Below are 18,659 nucleotides of genomic sequence, written 5' to 3' on the forward strand. Positions count from 1 at the left end.
GAATCAGCAACACCTCTAAAGCGATGAATGAACCAGAGCAAATCAAAGATGGTGCTAAGCCTGAAAGCATGAGCCTCGAACTCAGCCAAAACAATATTGTGCTAAGTGTACCAATGACATCTGATAATCCGGCAAAAGAGAAGGGTTTGGACCCACTCGATTGAGGCCCAAACCAAATCAAGAAGAGAAGGCCCCCAAAACACAGAGTCATATAAAACTGTCGATCTGACCAAAGAGTCCAAGAGAGATTATTTAGACTCAATGTCTTGAAAGTGATGTTAAAAGCAGTCTCTTTCTAGAAGGACGAGGGAACCCATCCCCATGGCGACCCTAGGAAGGTGGGCAGGCCTCATGCTAAAGCAAAGATCAAAGAACTCGAGCCCAAGATAAGTGTACGATGAGACAATCTCGACAGGCTAACCCTAGAAGCTAAAGTGAAGATGCGAGTTCTTAGACAATTGAAGACAATAACCCAAGTCTTCCTCAGGTTCACCACAAGCCAACGTCGATCACAAAAAGAGGCCAACCCATCAATAAGCCTCTAGAGCCCCTCCAGAGAGGAGGCTAGAAGAGCCACATTGTCAACAAAGAGGAGAATGGAGATTAGAACTTGGTGTAAGTAGTCCTAAATCTACCAACCATTGTCTCATAAAGTCTCATAATTGTTGTCAAGAGAATATTTGAAATGGTAATGTCCCTAAGCCTCCAGAAAAGGACCCCTAAGGAACGGAGTCAAAAGCTTTCCAAAAGTCTATGAAACAATAGTAGACTTTCCCAGCGTGATGCCTAGCCTCCTCAATGGTAGCCCGTAGTGTCAATATGTGATCCATAGTTTGGAAGTCTGTACAGAACCAAGCCTGCCCTCTAGCACAAACATGTCTGTTGTCAAGTTGTCTGGAAAAAATAGTGTTCAGGATTGTGGCATAAATCTTGGCAAACAAATGCCCAATCATGATGGTCCTATAGTTGCCAGGGTCTGAAACCAACACGGACTTGTAGACCGGATAAATCACACGTCTCAACCATGAACCAGGGAACCCAATACAACCCACTCTATTGAAGAGCATCAGAACAAAGGAGCAAAGAATCAGAATACCAAGCTTAAAAAGCTAGGCTTGAAATCCTTCTTCGTCGACGGCTATGCTACATCTCATCAATCTGACGGCCTCGCTAACGGTGGAGAGAGTGAAAAGAAGGTAGTCAAGGGGGTAGAGTGAATAGGCAGCTGGCCAGCTATATCATAAAGAGTTGAGGCATGGGACACCAAAGAGTGCCAGTCAAGGGTAGAGGGCAGGGGAACATGGTATGCTAGAAGGCTTTCAAGTTATGACTGAGCGTGTCAGAGAGGGATCTACACTGCGAAGCCACGAAGAATCACTTCTTGTGACGAAGAAAGCAGTGGTATGAGGAATGCAACTGAGTATAGGAGGAGGAACGAACAACAAAGGAAGCACGGAGGGAGCAAAGGGAAGACTTACATTTATCATCATACCACTAGTTCATGGGGCAGGATTTCTGGCAAACAAGGCTAAGGGGAGAGGGAGATGTGCAGTTGGGGGTGGAGAGGAGGGCAGACTCCCAAATACCAATGGCCAAAAGGTTAAACAAGGCCAAAGCCTAGGAGGAATCTGAAAAGCAATCAGGGGGGAGAAGTCGTCCAAGGAGGGTAAAGAGGTAGGAGTCACACTCAGAGAAGCAGAAAGTGGTACGGGGCCAAAGAGTAAGGGTAGGGGTGGTGCCAAGGGGCTAAAGCGAACGAGGCTAAGGATGAAGCAGTTTGCCAAAGGAGGACAAGTGATGGTAAAGCAACTAACAAAGCAGATAAAAGAGGTCAACCCAAGAGCGTAGTTGACCACACTCGCAACCCTACAGTGGGGTCAACAAGTGAAGAGCCCAAAGTCGAGTGAGCAAGAGAGGCCATTCAGGATCAAAGAGACGAAAGATTCACAGAGCTGGAGGAGATGACGACCATAACAAGAAAGAGGCCCAAGGCAGTCCTGAGAGTGGTGTTGAAAATAAAAACCCATATTGGTTGGATCTGTCTCCTGAGTACAAATCGAGTCTGGAATGCAGTCATGGTGAGGAGCTAAAGATCTCTAGTTTGTGCATTAAAGTCACCCCCAAATGATGATGTCACCCAAGCTCGATAACTTGGAGATGCGCTTGTACAAATTGGAGAAGGGATCTCCATCTTGGACTATGTATAGCTAAGGAGAAGTGGTCGGTGGGAAATAACATACTGCTATAAAGATGTCTTTGAGACTGTGACCAATGTGGCTGATCTCGATCCACATGAATCTAGAGAGTGAACCACTGTCCCGGCACTGGCAATGTCGTCTCTAATCAAGCAAGCCACACCAGCAGAACCACAGACACTACCCGAAGCCAAAACTTCCTCTCATGATAACTGCATGGAGATGTGTCCAGTACTAACTCATAAAGCACATGAGCTAAAATATGATTTGTTATTGTAAAAATATAGAATGGTAAGCATTTACGCGATTAAAAAGTTAGAAAGCATACAATATGCGTCAAGCTTGGATAGCATTTAAACACACTTCAAAGGGAAAAGAAATCTAAGGAGCCACGTGAAGAGAGAAATTTAGAGTAGCCTGAACAAGGAGACATATGAGATAAGAAATTTTGAAAGTGAGACACAAGAGACTTGCTAGGAATAAGATCATCCACCAATCATACTCTTCACAATAACATAAAATTGCAAACATGTTGTACTCGTGGAATAGAAGATGCCTTGTGTAGCTCTCTGTTGGAATTGCAGACAGACAATAATATTTTACATTCACCAATAAACAAGTCCTCCATTTTAGCAATGACACAAGCACCTACTGGGAACTGCGATAGCCATCATTTAAATGGTTAAGATTTTGACCACCTATAAAGTCAAGGCATGCAATTAAAAATCCAATATATTAGGGAAATAAAAGAAAAATACAGTATCAGAGCAACTTTAAGGAAACAATTACTATTACAAAAAACAAAGCCTTCAAAATTAGAGACATATTAAAGTGGAAGAGAAAGAGCCCAACATAACAGCAAGGTTTATTTGATCACAATCTAATATTAATGAAAAAAATTTAATTGTTGCCTTGCAAATATTTCTCATAAACTTGATACATATCAAAACACTGCTGCATTAATGATTTTAACTTTGTCATAGCAATGATGATTTCTTTTATGATGTATGCAAAAAATAATGAATGCATAGAGAGTATCTGAGCTATTAAAGTACAATATAAAGTACGGCATTCACAAGTCAACTAAAAACTGTCAAAGAATGTAGAAGATGACAACAGCGGGTGAGAATTGCATCTCTCCCCCTGCCCTATGAGCTATTTATTTTGAAAACGTAGTCTGGGTTCAAACACTCGCACACTCTTGTTACATTAATTCAGGTTTAAACCTGGCCACAAGCAAATCTTCCTGAGCTCATAAAATAAATCACCACCCCTAGTGTCTGCCACCACAACAGCCACATCAAAATGAATATAGTACTGCTGACCCAGGTTCTCATAACCATGGGTACAGTTCTATGATGAATGACATAAGAGCTTAAGTATAATGTGAAATTTCAAGACTATCCACAGCACACTAGACTCTCAATATCCAATAGAACCAATAGTAAAAGATTTTAAAAACAAACCTCCTCCACATTAAGTTGCCAGTACTCCTTTTCTGCCAGTGATGTAGCCAGTTTCCATCGGGACTCAAAATATGCACGTGTTTCATGATTTTTGTATTTCTTTTTGTACAGAGTTTCTGGTAGCATATCAGAAGCAGGTACAGACCCTTCCTGTAAATCATCTTGGCCTGCTAGACAAGAGGGGCAATACCAGTTTCCTTCTGGAATTTTGGCCAGTGGAGGGTTTAAACAATATGTATGGTATTCTGAATCGCACGTATCACACAAGAGTACGCTATCATCATCTTTGTCAATACCACATACTTTACACACACCCTCTTCCCAGGGAGCTTTAGGAAGTTCTTCCATTTGACCAGTACTACCTACTACAGTTTGTCTAGATTCTTCTGAAATAATGCGATCGCAGTCTTCTTTGTTCAATTCAAGTAGACCAAGCACCTGCAGCATGATAGAAATGATAAGCTCAAAAGCAAAAGAGACCAAATGTTCATGATTAATGATCAAAGATTGATACTCAATCTGATAATGTAATTAAGTTCAAGCATCAAATTAGTACACAAAACGAAAATGTTAACCTAGAAAACATTGAATATGAAGTAGCTATACTCTTCAATAAATTCTTGTATAGGTCAAAACCAGAATAGAAATATAATAATCTACTGCATCAAATCTATAGATGTTACTTTCTGCTATCTTTAGCTAATTGAAGCCCACTTTGACGATTACTTATTATAATTCATAGTCACACAGTTTTTGTAAAATATTAACTTATTAAAAACTATTTGTAAGATGCAACCATTTTAAAAACAAGGGAGAAAATCCCCCAAGTTCAAATTTTATTTCATTAATGCAAAAAAGAATGCAGTTTATATTAATTTTGAGAGCAGGTTAGGAAACTTTCTGTAATATATAATATAATCAACTTCTTAATACACTATATAAATATACTTCTATCACTTGATTTTGGAAAAGCATCATACAATTGATATGGTAGCAACATTATAATAAATTCTAAGTTACCAATTCTTCCTCAACAACCCTGGATGTGGAAGCTGGTGCATGTGGATGCCTTGTATGTCTGGAAGCCCTGTGGATGCCACCAGGATGCCACCCAGAGTCCAGTCAGGGATTTCTGTGCTTTCTACTTGATGATGTTGGTGTCTTAAGAGAAGTATGGGATTGAAGTTCTAGTATGGCATACTGTCCTAATATGTCCAGGCAGACTGTGAATTAATTTTTCTGTAGTATTGCGGCTGGCAAAACTACTAATACTTCTGTAACTTTCCTTCATTGGTTGGGTGTCTAGATGTCTACGGCAGTTGAAGTTCTGGGCAGTTATTTACATGTTAATATGTTATCCAATTATACTTACAGCCCAGATGGACATTAGTTGCATATTTATATACATCTTGGTTATATTTGTTGTTGTAATGACCCCATCTTTTAACCTTCACATTCTCCAAAGTCTAAGTGGAGCATAAGAGGAAATTAAATTAATTTCTTATAAAGTCATTAAATAAATTAAATTAAAAGGTGACTTTATATTTAATTAATTTAGTTAATTATTGTATTACAAGGGAGAAGCTTCTAGAGTGTGTATTAATTATTGGAAAGGCAGAAGCCTCTAGTAATTTAATTTTCTAGAAGCACATTTAATTATTGTATTGCAAGGGAGGAGTTTCTAGAGAGTGCATTAATTATTGGAAGGGGGAAGCTTCTAGCACTTGCAATTAATTAATGTTTTAGTTCCTTTTAGAAGGGTGAAGGAAAAGGATAAATAGGGGTGAAAGTCTCATTGTTCAGCATCGGATTTTTGTGAATGACATTTGATAAGAGCTTGGATGTGTGAATCACATATCTTTCTTGGAAATAGGGGGCGTTCATTCTCTCTTGTAACATTCTAGACGTCATTCCCTTGGGGTTTGGCCTTTGGAATACATTGCTTGTATTTGATTTCATCATTTTGAGAAATAATATAATTCCAGCATCAATTCAATTTCCAGTTTGCATAAAAATTCTATTTCAGCAGTTGGTTTAGTTTTTGGGCATTCCAAGGTGCCCATTACAGTTGTTTGACCTGTATTTGGACATCTTGGTTCAAGGTGTCATTGCCGCTAATAAACAGATTTGTTAGCAATCAGCCATTTTTGGGCATTGACATAACCCAGATTTCTTATTCGAAGTCACTGGTATGTATATATATACCTATATATATACACACGCATCCACATCCCCACCCAAAAAGAAATCCCGCAACACGCATCCGTTTCCAGCATTCGCTTCCGGTTCCGCATCCGAATCGGTAACTTAGTATAAATAGTATCATGAATGTAACTGATGTATATTCCAAATATAAGCATCCAATATTTAGTGTCAAGAAGTTACCATAAAAAATCTATGTTCCTCCAGAGTAATACATGACTACCAGAAAATCTCATTGTGCTCAAAATTACCTACAAACTATACACCCCAAGGAAGCAACTCCTGCTAGCTATGGCTCCATCCCCTATTGGTGATATTTTGGGGATGCAGGTACAAGTAGGAGATGTCTCCACTCTATCCCATATTAATTATAACTTATAAAATTTCATTTAAGGTGGTGGTCGAGCTCAATTAGTGAGAGGTTCCTGCGGTAGGCATGAGTTCATAAGATCCAATATCCCCCTAACCCATGTCACATTGGGAGGCATGTCATACCAATGCCATTGATCACATTCCATGGTTACCAGGAGACCCGTCTCCCCCCTAAAAGTGGCGTCTCGGAGACTTTTCGCGTCTCCAAAGACCTCAAAAAAGGTTGGAGACTTCATGACGAAGTCTCCTGAAGTCTCCCCATCTCCTAATCCAAAAAGTGAAGTCTCCCCGAAGTCTCCTGATAAAATATAAATGTAAAATATAATATTAAATAATTTTATATATTTTAGCCCTCATTTAAATGTTTTTAATGCAAAAATCTAAGGTACTATATGAATTCCGTAACAACTGCTTGGTGATGTACGTCACTTACAGGAACACGATACAAGTCTAAGACAACATATTGGAAGCTGTACAGGATTGTAGTAAAGATCCCAAATCACATAAGTTTATGCGGCTAAGGAATTAGGGTGCAAAAACTGTTATTAGTGCATTAGAAGATAGTATTACGTATGTTACAGAAATCTGATATGCAAATGCTTGATAATAGTATTATTCCTCATGAAAACCAAGCATCTATTTGCTGATAAAGACTCAGCGATAACAGTGATAGACTAGAGGTTTTATGTATGTTAACATGAATGTATTTGGTCCCATATTTCTGTTTTTTCAAGAGGATATCATGTTTCAGTTTGATGTATAAGTCGTATTTGTTATTCGTACCTGTTTATCTGCCGTTGGCAGTATCCTAGTACCAATATAGGAATCTTTGTTAGTTGAATCTGTGCAACTGGAAAAAAAACACTATTACAAAATGATTTACTCCCTTTTAAACTAAGCAATCCTAACTCTTAGTTAGAAAATAGAAATCCTAAGTGTGTCTCTATGCATGCATCAATGTTGCAATAATTTTCACAAATTTTTTGTAGCAATGCCAATTTGTCAGGTTTTAAAATCTATTTCAGTAATATACTTCTGTATCTGACCGCTTATTATTATTATAATCTTTGACAGTTTGACTCTATGAATCTATTTTAATTTTTAATGTGACAACACTAGTATTATTAATTTATTATTTACTTTAGTCTTTTAGTCTTACGGTATTACTATTTTGAAATTTTGAAATTTTGTATTTACTTTTAGTATTAGACTCTTTAAGTTTAAACTATTAAAAAAAATTTTAAAAAAAAAAAAAAATTGCCGTCTCCAAATACCCCCGTCTCCTATTTGAAAAATTGTCGTACCAGTACCAGTACCAATATCGAAGACCTCAAAGCCTCCCCGTCTCCCGGTGACCTTGTCACATTCTAAAGTTTTCACAGCGTGATGAAATTTATGTAGGCAGTACTTGATTCCTTAGAGTTTAACAAAGGAAAAAAATCCTTTTGCCATTCATATTGACATGTACGATTTAGAATTGAAAAGTTTCACTTCTTGCAGGTTCATTGTGAGTCCTCAAAGCATGAGTAATGACGAAGTTCAACAAAAGTGCATGGGGATTGAAGGTGAGATTTTGAAGATGGAAAGGTGAGCCAACTAATTCTTTTTGAAGTGCAGCCCTTCCAAACTATTTGAAGAATTTGCTAGGGGTCCACTCGATAATAAGTCTCATTTAAAACAGTTTGCTAGCAGATATCAAGCAAAACTTTGTATCGCAAGAGGGCACTAATTTGAGGTGATGTCGTTTTAATTGACTTGAATTTCACAGCAGCCATTACAACTATTAATGCACAGTTCCTTCAGCTTTAAGGCAAAGGTGTGGAGGCCTGTAACAATTTCTCACCCAAACAAAAAGCTAAATTAATAGATTGTGGGGTTGTGGTGGAGAAAGATTGGTCACTGGGAAGACTTGTGTAACTACCAGTACTCAACTTTCTAAGAACCACAATAATGAAGGTACAAACTGATACCACTAATGAAGGTACGCTCTGATACCACTTGATGAAGGGCCACACCACCCTACCAACTCATAACCGAAAATGCCACAATAAGGAGACAAAGAGATGACAAAATACTTCCCAAGCAATTTTATTATACTTGAAAATCCAATAGCAATTACAATAACATTTCTGCAAGATCTCTCAAGATCCAATCCAAACCCAAGCTAGCTCAAATCTACACTCTGGTAGAAACCTCTGAGATCTCAACTTGTGCTCGCAAGCCACCAAGCAAGCTCCTTGTTTCTAAACCACAGCCACTAGCTCTTCTCCAACTTTATCCAAGATCCAAGTGTAAACTACCTCACATTCGACGCTCTGTCTACACACTCACAACACCATCACAATCCTGCTGTAAACTGCCTCACATTCGGCACTCTGTCCACAGACTCAGGAAAACTCACTCTTCACTTCCTCCTCTTTTACACCTTGAAGCCTTCACACCTTCCACAACTTTCACCTTTCCAAGCTTTTCCTTCCAAAGCTTCTACTTCCCGAGCTTCTCCTTCTCAAGCTCCTCCTTGAGCTTTCACTTCTCAAGCTTGATTAGAAATGCTCATATGCCTTGCTTAAATAGGCACTTACCACCCAATACATGACTTATCCACAACCTTCCTAGAATTCCTCCACAACCTTCTACAATATCCACAACTTTCTACAATATTCATAACTTTCTAGAATTCTTCCCACACACCTCGATAAATGGAATGACAACCAATTATTTTTTATTTTTTCTATTATGCCACCTATGCACCTCGAAAATAAAAATCCCCTTTTTCTTTCTTTTCTCCTTTTTTCCCCTTTTTTATTTTAAAAAAAAATTCTCCTCTAATTTTCGTCACTTTCTCTCTCCTCCAGATTTTTTTTTTTTTTTTTTTTTTTTTCAATAATTTTCCCATGCAAGATGCTCCTGCATCACACAACTTCCTTCTTTTCCATTGAGTTTGAGAACATACAATTAAAGGGTAATGCTGAATGACTAGAAGTATTGATGCCACAATCACAATAGAAAAAGTTACCCAATGTACTAAATTCTTCTTTGTCACTGACATTTCTTTCCATGTGGGGCTCACTCAAACTATTGTAAAACTATTGTAAAATAGTTAAGGCAAAGATACAAACAGTGGGGCCATCATATGTACCCGCACAGGAGACAAAATAGGACAACAATCTTGGATAAGAACTATTCCAAGATTAATATTCATAAGGAAAAAATGGAAGCTACCTAGGTCACTACTGGATGAAAAATATGTAGTCAAGGCTGGGTATTGAGTGCTTCCATTTTCTCCCAAAACAGTAGGTTACTAGACAAAGCAGAGATGAAGAAAAATCCTTCTGAATAATCAGTGGATTCCTTTTTAGGTGACATCTCATCATCATTTGCAGCAGCAGCAAGATATGTTGATTTTTTTACACAATCTTGAGTAAAGTGACCATACTAGTCACATCTGAAGCATTGAGTATGAGTGAAATCCTCCTTTTGCTTTGGTTTAAAAGTTGAATCAGAATTTCTATCTCTATTCCTTTTGAAATTGCCTTTTCTCCCTTCACTTCCTATCCTTTTGAATGTTTAAGCAGCAAGAATGTGGTTTCCTTCATCGTGAGAACTTCTTCCATTTCCTCTTGATACCAACCTGGATTCTTCTTGAATGAAATCAGCTCAAAGACAATCAAACTTGGGAATTTCAGATCTTCCACATGCCTTGGATAAAAGAATCCCAAGATTCGGGAAGACCACTCATTGCCAACTTAACTAGGTGTCTACCTACAACTATATCTCCAATGGCATATATCATAGCTGATCTTTTAAATCAAAAATCTTCACGTAGTAGGAAATTGATGACTCTCCTTTAATCATTTTAATATGATCAAGTTGTTGTCTTAAGGCAAGAGCTTTGTTGGTATTGTTGATCTCAAACAAGTCATGAAGAGTCTTGAACATGACTCTAGCTGTCTTCATCTTGGATATGATAGGCACAAGATGATCCTTAACAGAATCTATCAAAAACTTTCTAGCCTTAATGTCATTCTTCTTCCATTTTCTCAGGTTCATTGGAAGCCTCGAGCACATCCCATTCTCCATGAAGTCCAGAAGATCATTTTATTCCAATGGGATATTAATTCAGAATTTCCAAGAGGTGAAATTTGACGCGTCATCAAGCCTGTCTTCAACCTTTAGACCAGAGTTCCTGAAGTCAAACTCGGCAAGGCCGACTCGATTTGTGACTCACCTATGACTCAGCAAAATAAACAAAAAACCTTTAATTATATAATTTTATAATTATACATACGAAACTATATATCATATTCCATGACCCGATATAGACTATGCTTTAGACTGTTGACCATCTTGGATTCTTAGAAAGGATTATTTGGATGAGAAAAAAAAATAAGAAGGCTTTGCTGACTTTGAATGATTCTGATCCTGGCTTTGCTTGAACTTGCTCTAATACCATGTTCAATTTTATAGCAGATATAGCACAGTATAAAGAATGGATAAACACAAAACACAGATGTTACCCTGGGAAACTCTCCTACTTGAGGGGAAGACCACAGCACACTACAAATATGACTTTATTGAATAATAATGTAAGTTTGCATCTTTAAAATGTTCACAAAACTCACTCTACGGATGAAAAATAATGACAAGTCATTATATACATTTCTCTATCGCTCTCTGATACAATAAAAGTAAAAGAGCTCATGATACTATTGTCTCTACTAAAAGAGAAAAAAACCAACACCAGACCATAATGTTGAAATAACAAAAAAATTAAAAATAGATGAAGGAACAACAAAGAGCTCATGAAGAGGCAGACGTATTTAGTCACTATTCAAGTGACACTGAGGTACATGATTATTCATAGACTTCAAACATTTGTGTTACACATGAAACAAATAGCATATCCTTGACTTGAACAGACCCAGTAAATGAAATGATAACAGCTGCCTTAAATGAGAGTCTACCGGCTGTCTAGATGAAACGAAAGCAGAGAATATTGATAAACAGCATCAGCAGAGAATGAACACATCACGAGGAAGATGGAACAGCAATGCAACTCAGAGACAACAATCTCAGATACAAGAAAGATATCTCCCGAAGCTAGATCTTCAACACCCCACTCAGAGGGAGATGTCTTTGGTACAAATAAGGATGTGTGATGGAGGTGGCAAGTCAGCATAGGGACGTCCTGCACTGGCATCTCCATGTTTCAGGGCCATCTCCAATTCAGAAACTCGATGCTTTTCCATGAGAAGCATGTCCCTGGGTAACACTTCTTAATACTTCAATTATGCAAACAGTGGCTTTCAATTTCAATTACTGAATGTTTAAAAATTATGATTTTATACAGTGATTATTTTCAAAACATATTTAAGACAAGGGGTGAGGGCTTATTTTTGTCTGCAATCAATATTTTGCTAATAAATCTGATGCATATCCTATGATTAATCAGTATTTTCTCACTACCATCCTATGTTATCCATCCCCCAGCATTGCAAGGAATATTTGCTTACCTATGTCACATGGGTTGAAACATAATACAAAGTTGCAAATTTGCAAAAACATCTACAGCAATGCAGGCATGATAAGACTGCCTTCATGATTTCAATTTGCTTAAGAACAAGAATATGGTGCAAGTAACCATAATCAACATTCATGTTTCTAGCAATTTTCTTTGGTTACTGAGAATACCTAGGGACAAAAAATATTTGAAAATTATCTTAAATTAATGCTACAATATAGTATTATACAAAAGGTTTTCAAACAATTGTAAAAAGTTAAGTACTGCAGGTGTGGATTAATGAAGTGAAAACATCCAGATGACCCTAAAAACAGATTTTTGTTTTCATGAAGTGATTTTATTTTGCTTTTGTTATTCAAAACAGCTTCAAACTATCAGAGATGTCTTAATGTCTCAGGGACAGTTGACAAACAGTAAGGATGCCCAGGGATCCCTGCAACTTTCTTAAATGTGGGCATTTCAATTTCATCCCTACCCAAACATCCCTGTTTTCAGATACAGGTGAGACATATTAGGGACATTTCAATCAAACAGAAAATCAATAATTCCTTTTATGGAGACCATCCTCGAGTGAGTCCTTCAAATTGCATCTTCTATACGTTATTAGTCATTATCATCCTGTTCCTAGCTTTCGACATCTATTGACACAGTTGTTGATTTTGTAAGCACTCCTCCAAGAGACACCATTGTTCTACAGACCAAGTGATTTGAGCCTTTCACAAAAATTACATTTAGTAAATTTGAAACATTCAAGGAATGATGTCTTAGGATCTATACACTTTGTTTATCAGATCTATAAAAATTTCATCACAAACAAAAAAAATTAAAAAGCAAAGAAAAAAAGACAAGCTGCTATATCCAGGATCAAAATGGATTCTTTCCATTCCCTTCATGCAATAAACAAACCAATATCTCAACTTGCTCAGGCATTGCCCTTGAGACTACAATGAACAACTGCACTATCACACATTAATTCTTTAAGCAACTGATATCATTACCTCTTTTTCATAAAGTGATTCGAATGTTTTTGAAAGTGATTCAGCAAGTTGTATCAGATTAGACCGACTACCACAGGCTGTGAGGATGTTATTCCAAACCTGCTTGTAAACACATGAATGTCCAAATATTACAAAAATGAGCATACATAGAATTCAAAAAATGCACAGCTTAGATTTGAAAATTACACTTTTTTCACTAGTTGATAAACTGAGGAATATAGATGCTATAGATACTGAGAAATAATATTGAATGCACTACTAATATACCAAATCAAAATTATATATTAAACTTATTTTTATTTCTATCAACAATAAAACTGCTCACACACTTTTCTGAGCTTCTCACTAGCTAATAATAAGAGATGCAAATACTTGTCAAATGCCAGCCAATTCACTTTCTCAAAACCACCCTTAGTGGTTTTAAACAATAGAGAAGCATTCTACATTATGTCATGAATATTTGAACTGCATTGCCCAAAGCCTATAATGCTTCCACTTATATACTCGGGGGTTTTCTAACAACGTATTTGCATTAAATTACATCTCAGCATCTTGCACTGGAGCATTCAAATACTACAAAAAGCCAGAAAAACAAGATATAATTTTTCTCCACTGTTGCAATTTTTATTATTACTGTGCCAGAACCAGAAAACACCCTTGTCTTATCCCTATGCAACTTGTGCATGATGCCATGACAATCGTACCAGTCATTATAATTATTTTTTAAATCTGTAGATCAATTCATAAAAGGGACAAAAATAATAGTTATTTTCCATATTTAGTATTTACATTCATTTTGAGCATTCCCATACCATGGGAGCAGATGAAAAATAGGTCAAAGAGCATCGTACAATTAAGCATAGAATCCTCTGTAGAAGCCATAATGAGAAAATGCTTTGCAGTTGTACAGGAATTTTTTTTTTAAATGAAAAAGAAGCAAAAATACATGCATATTAGCTAATGATTCCACTGTCAGAAAAGCTGAACTTCATAGAGAGAGTTGCATACCTCTCGAACATCTGCTAGAAAAGCTTCATATGAATCTCCATAAGCACCAGCAGCCAATCTTAAATCGATTGTACGAAAATCCAGTGGACGAGAAACCATAGCAGGAGGGCCAAGTATTCCTTCCTCATCATTATCATTTGGATTTAGAAGTGTTACTCCTAACAAGTTGCAAAATACCTTTGCTTCATCCGCTGCTGCAGCAAGACGCAATACAACTCTGCATCGTTTCATAATTAAATCAGGATTTGGAGGTGATGGCTTCGGCTTTTTCATTTTCCTAGGTTTTGGGACCTGCTCTTCAGTGGAGAATTTTTCTAAAATGGAAAGCACAGCTTTCTGTGTCAAAATAGGAAGATTTCTTTCGTCAGAAAATCTCCAAGAAAATTTATCAATGATAAGTCATTTATTAGAAAGAGAGCTTATGTAAAATTAAGAATTACCCATATATTGTTTAACAAAATACATTATCCATTTACATTTCCAGAACAAATTAAATAAATGCTTGAAATATTTACAGGAAGGTGCTGAAAAAACAAAGCACAACCAAACCGCAAACAGATTGACTTTTTCCAATCTATATTCATCTGGCCATTTACAGTGGGAGATGTCCTGATCTTTTGACAAGCTTTATGTTAAAAATAAAGTATTAATACTGCTGTACTTGTCAGTAATACTTGAGTTGCCAAAATACTCAGTTCATTACATTGAATATCACTGATACTTAAAGGTGACTAATAATATAAATCACCAAATAGTATTATACTGTAAATGTCAGAAGAGATGTGTTTGTTGTATGTTTGAGTGGAATGTCACAACTTTCTTAGGATTACTTAGAATATTTTGGGATTAAATATATGTAAAGACGACTAAAGAGCTATTGTACACATCATAAAGTTCCACCACAGAAGGATATTTTTGAGCATGGTATCTGCAAGATATTTTAATGACCAACTGTAATTATAATTTTTTACTTATTTGCAACATAGACAACTACTGAGATACAAATAGAAGTGAATGCATGGATTTTCACACATTATACAAACCAGGTTATTTGTGTGCCTGTAGTAATAGCCCTCTGGTGTGGTGATCCAAATAGGCCTCTTTGAGATTGATGACTCTCATAAACTGTCACAATGAAAGTTTTCAAAAGTTCAAAATTAAAGGATATCTAGTCTCCAGCTATCCCTGACACAAAGTAGTAGCTCACAAATTTTAGCTGAAAAGAACTATTTACCAGCTCCATACATTTTGGCTTGGACTGAAATATATGAATATTGCTCAGGAGTACAGGGTACATGTATGCTGGTAGCAAAAAAATTCCCTTGGCTGTAGATAGAAGGTTGGCGTATATAAGTTTTTGTTATATATTATTATATTAAAAAGATATTAACATACTTTCTAATATTCAATATCTATAATTTTATAATGCAGTATATATACTAATATAATTAATCATATATATCTAGATACATTGACACTTTATTTTTTGTTTATCATTACATGCTTTTGAACTGGATCTATAAACCAGTAAGTCCACAATCAGGATGCACCATCCCTGACATGACCACATAACAACCCAAATATGTGAGCATGCAAGTCCAGTAAGGGCACAGAGCACATCAGCGCAGAAAGGGCCTGGCATCAACCCCTCAGCACTTTACAACTCCTGAGCACACTAAATCATGGGCAACACCTCAGAAAATCACCAAGACTGTGATAGCCCAGCAGGTCAAACCTAGGTGGTAATATCAACAATGCCAAAACTAACCACTGCTGGGTGAACACTAGATAGATACAATTTTATAATATTATATCAAAATTTTGAAAATATGAAAGCATAATGCATTTTCTAAATAAATATAATATATTTTGTAATATATAATACATTAAAAAGCCTATACTTTGATAATAAATATTTATATAAATATAGTAAATGTATTCTATATTATTTCAAGCCACTATTGGACAACTTTGAAGTTGTTGTCAATGTCTATCTCTACATGCATTGTTTAGGGGAGGTGGTAACCTAATGGGCTTAGGATGTAAACCTCTGGAGACAACTGTGGACCATGGGTCATGTGTGAGACTGAGGCATGGTAGCTTTTTGCAAATCGGGCATAACAACATGATTCAGGTTCAGCATCTTCAGTTCAGGTTCAGTAGGGATCTTTCCTATTGTGTACCTCGGAAAGGAATTAAGAAAGTCGTAGATAATTAAGTATATTTTACAGAGATGGATTTTATTTGAAGATTAAAAGGATTTTGGTGGGGTCTATTATTGCAGCATCAATGGATTACCGACATTTGGTGTGATGGAAGAATTGTCATCGATGTCAAAGGGCTTCACTAGCAAGGATAAGACTATTTGTACAACTATCATCAATGTCAAAGGCATGAACATGAAATTACAAGCAAGCTAAGCTAAGACATATGATAATTTTGAGGGCAGCCAAGAGCATATAAGGAATAATGAAGAAAGTGAGATGAGCTCCTGAGAGAGAGAGAGAGAGAGATTATACTTGCAAGACAAAAAGCCCATTAGAAGTTTAACGAACCTACAGATGGAATACTATGTTTTTAAGATACGATTGAAAAGTACGGAATCACATAGTGTAGATGGCAATTACATATTTAGAAAAATACAAAGATGCGGCATTGTCAATTAAACATATGGAGGCCAGATAAAATGAAAAAAAGAAATAAACACAGTAAATTATCAAACACCGATGGAGGATATGCAATAAGTCTGGATAAAGTATATTGCCGACTGCGTGCATCTACAGGACTGAAGCAATGAAAGATCAATATCGAAATAAGCATATAATGGTCCACCAAAAACCAATAAACTATAACATGTGTCGTCAGTGGAGATATAAAGTTTATCAATTAATCTTAAGCAGTGACAGTCAAATATAATACGCAGTCAAAAGGATACACAAGGCAGCAATAGAAATAATACAAGTTTGAATTGACATTGTCGGAAGCAGCTTGGAGAACAAATAAATAAATTTACACTCAGGTGAGCGATTACAAATTCTGCCTGTCAACTTTGCCAAAGTATCAAAGTTGTCAGCTATTAAGAAACTTATAACATACACAGCAGCGATGATAGTATATACAGCAACATTGAAAATAAAGACAAGATGATATGCGGCAGCCATAAAAAAGCAGCAATCAATATTTTTGGCTATGTATGAAGAAGGGCATTGGCACTATAAAAAAGGGACATATTATAATAAAATTATTTCTATATGAAGAAAGAAAGAAATGGGTCAAACCATACTATAGTTCTGAAAAAAATGAAAAAGCCACATCATTGATAAATAAGGATGAATCAAATTTCATAATTAATGAAGAAGTAATAAAATTCTGAATAATACATTTGTTAAATCAAGGAGTTTGTGTTTAAAGGGAAAGGTGCCATTAAGATCTCATGTAATTGTAATGAAAATAAATTAATTAAAATGAAAAGATATGTTGTTTATAAGAGACGTCTCCTTTCAAGAGACATAACTCGTATTTGAAATAATAAAATATAAATAGAGACTCGGCTAAAAGAAAAATATAAGTTAGGGAGTTGAGAAGAAAAATAAGAAAGAAATAAGAAAGAACAGAGTATATATTCAGATTTTAATCTGATATGTATATCAGAGAAAAAGTGTAAAAGGAGGATATTATATAATTGACTGACTTCAGGAAGAGATAAATGAACAAATTCAAAATTAAGGTAAAGTTTCATTGACTGACTTCAGGAAGAGATAAATGAACAGATTCATATAGACCAGAAGAGAAAGAGTTGTGCTAAAGAGTCTTTTATCAGTTGGAATAAGCAACATTATCAAGTTGGAAAAATAGTTTTGGGGTTTGGTGGGTTGGTGCTCATGAAGACAGCTGTGGAAGTAGGTTCTTCCAGTAGGTCGGAGCCTGCGAAGTGTGGAAATGGAGCTTCCAGTGAGTTGGTGCTGATAAACATTGGGGTTGGAGCCTCTAGTAGGTCATAGCCTACAAATCATTGTAAAAGAACAGTTTATATTAAAAAGCATTTATTTGCCATGGTTTTCTCGCACATTGGGTTTCCATGCAAATCTTGTGTCATTGTGTTCATGAGCATAATTATTGATTTCAGCATTTAAAGTTATTGAAGTAATTGTTTGGTTAAAAAGTTTTAAAATTGGTAAAGCTGTTATTCTACTGATTCACCCCCCTCCCAGTATAATCGTGTGCTCTTCATGGTGACCCTTTTCAGATGGCAATGTCCAGATCTGCTCCTTTGCACAAGGATTTCTATCAGTGGTTTTATGTGATTATTAGTGGAGTTGTTATAGGTATTTACTATTAGTTGATACTTAAACCATGGTAACCTGCTTTCAACTCTATCACAGAATCCTTTGGTACTGCTCCAGTCTGGCCTTTCAATTCTGGTTTGACTCTTGCTTCAAGGCCAAGGGTAATTTGCTGAGAAAGTTTCTAGGGGTGGAAGAAGGCTCTTTGAATTCTCTACCCAAATTTCAGTTGAGATGGATATATCTCTGAAAACTATAGATGGGTGTTGGAATTAGCTCTTAGATTAGCCTTCCGTTGACCCATATGCTTCAAAATTGGCCATATTGTTTTAGTGTTCAAAATCTAAAGTTGACAGCCAAGCTACTTGGTGGAGGAATGTTTCGCCACACTACTACTCAGTGTAGAAAGAAGATTCATGCCAAGATGACTAAACTCCTGCTCTTGCTACACGGGATTCCTCCGGAGTTGGCAAAATGCAAGGACACTTCTTGCTTACACCAGATCACACCAAGGGTTACTGATGGATTTCATCCTGTGGGAGAGGACAGCATTCTAGTTGTCATGGTTCCTACAAAAATTGTGGCCCTGGTAGAACAAACAAATAGCTGACACC

General features: G+C 36.5%; 1 protein-coding gene across 1 annotated transcript in view; it reads right to left on the reverse strand.

Moving 5' to 3' along the window:
• The window catches only part of MBD9 (methyl-CPG-binding domain 9), a 99,679-nt gene that overhangs the window by 42,227 nt on the left and 38,793 nt on the right, over positions 1-18,659 (reverse strand). Inside the window, exons 6-8 of the mRNA XM_089833003.1 lie at positions 13,763-14,098; positions 12,755-12,853; positions 3,662-4,099 (exon numbers count right to left, since the gene is read on the reverse strand). Coding sequence (XP_089689129.1) covers positions 3,662-4,099; positions 12,755-12,853; positions 13,763-14,098 — 873 coding nt within the window. The remainder of the gene's footprint in view (positions 1-3,661; positions 4,100-12,754; positions 12,854-13,762; positions 14,099-18,659) is intronic.

The sequence above is a fragment of the Cupressus sempervirens genome, chromosome 5, assembly GCF_028749045.1.
Source record: "Cupressus sempervirens isolate cs-2001-9-10 chromosome 5, ASM2874904v1, whole genome shotgun sequence".
Classification (NCBI taxonomy): domain Eukaryota; kingdom Viridiplantae; phylum Streptophyta; class Pinopsida; order Cupressales; family Cupressaceae; genus Cupressus; species Cupressus sempervirens.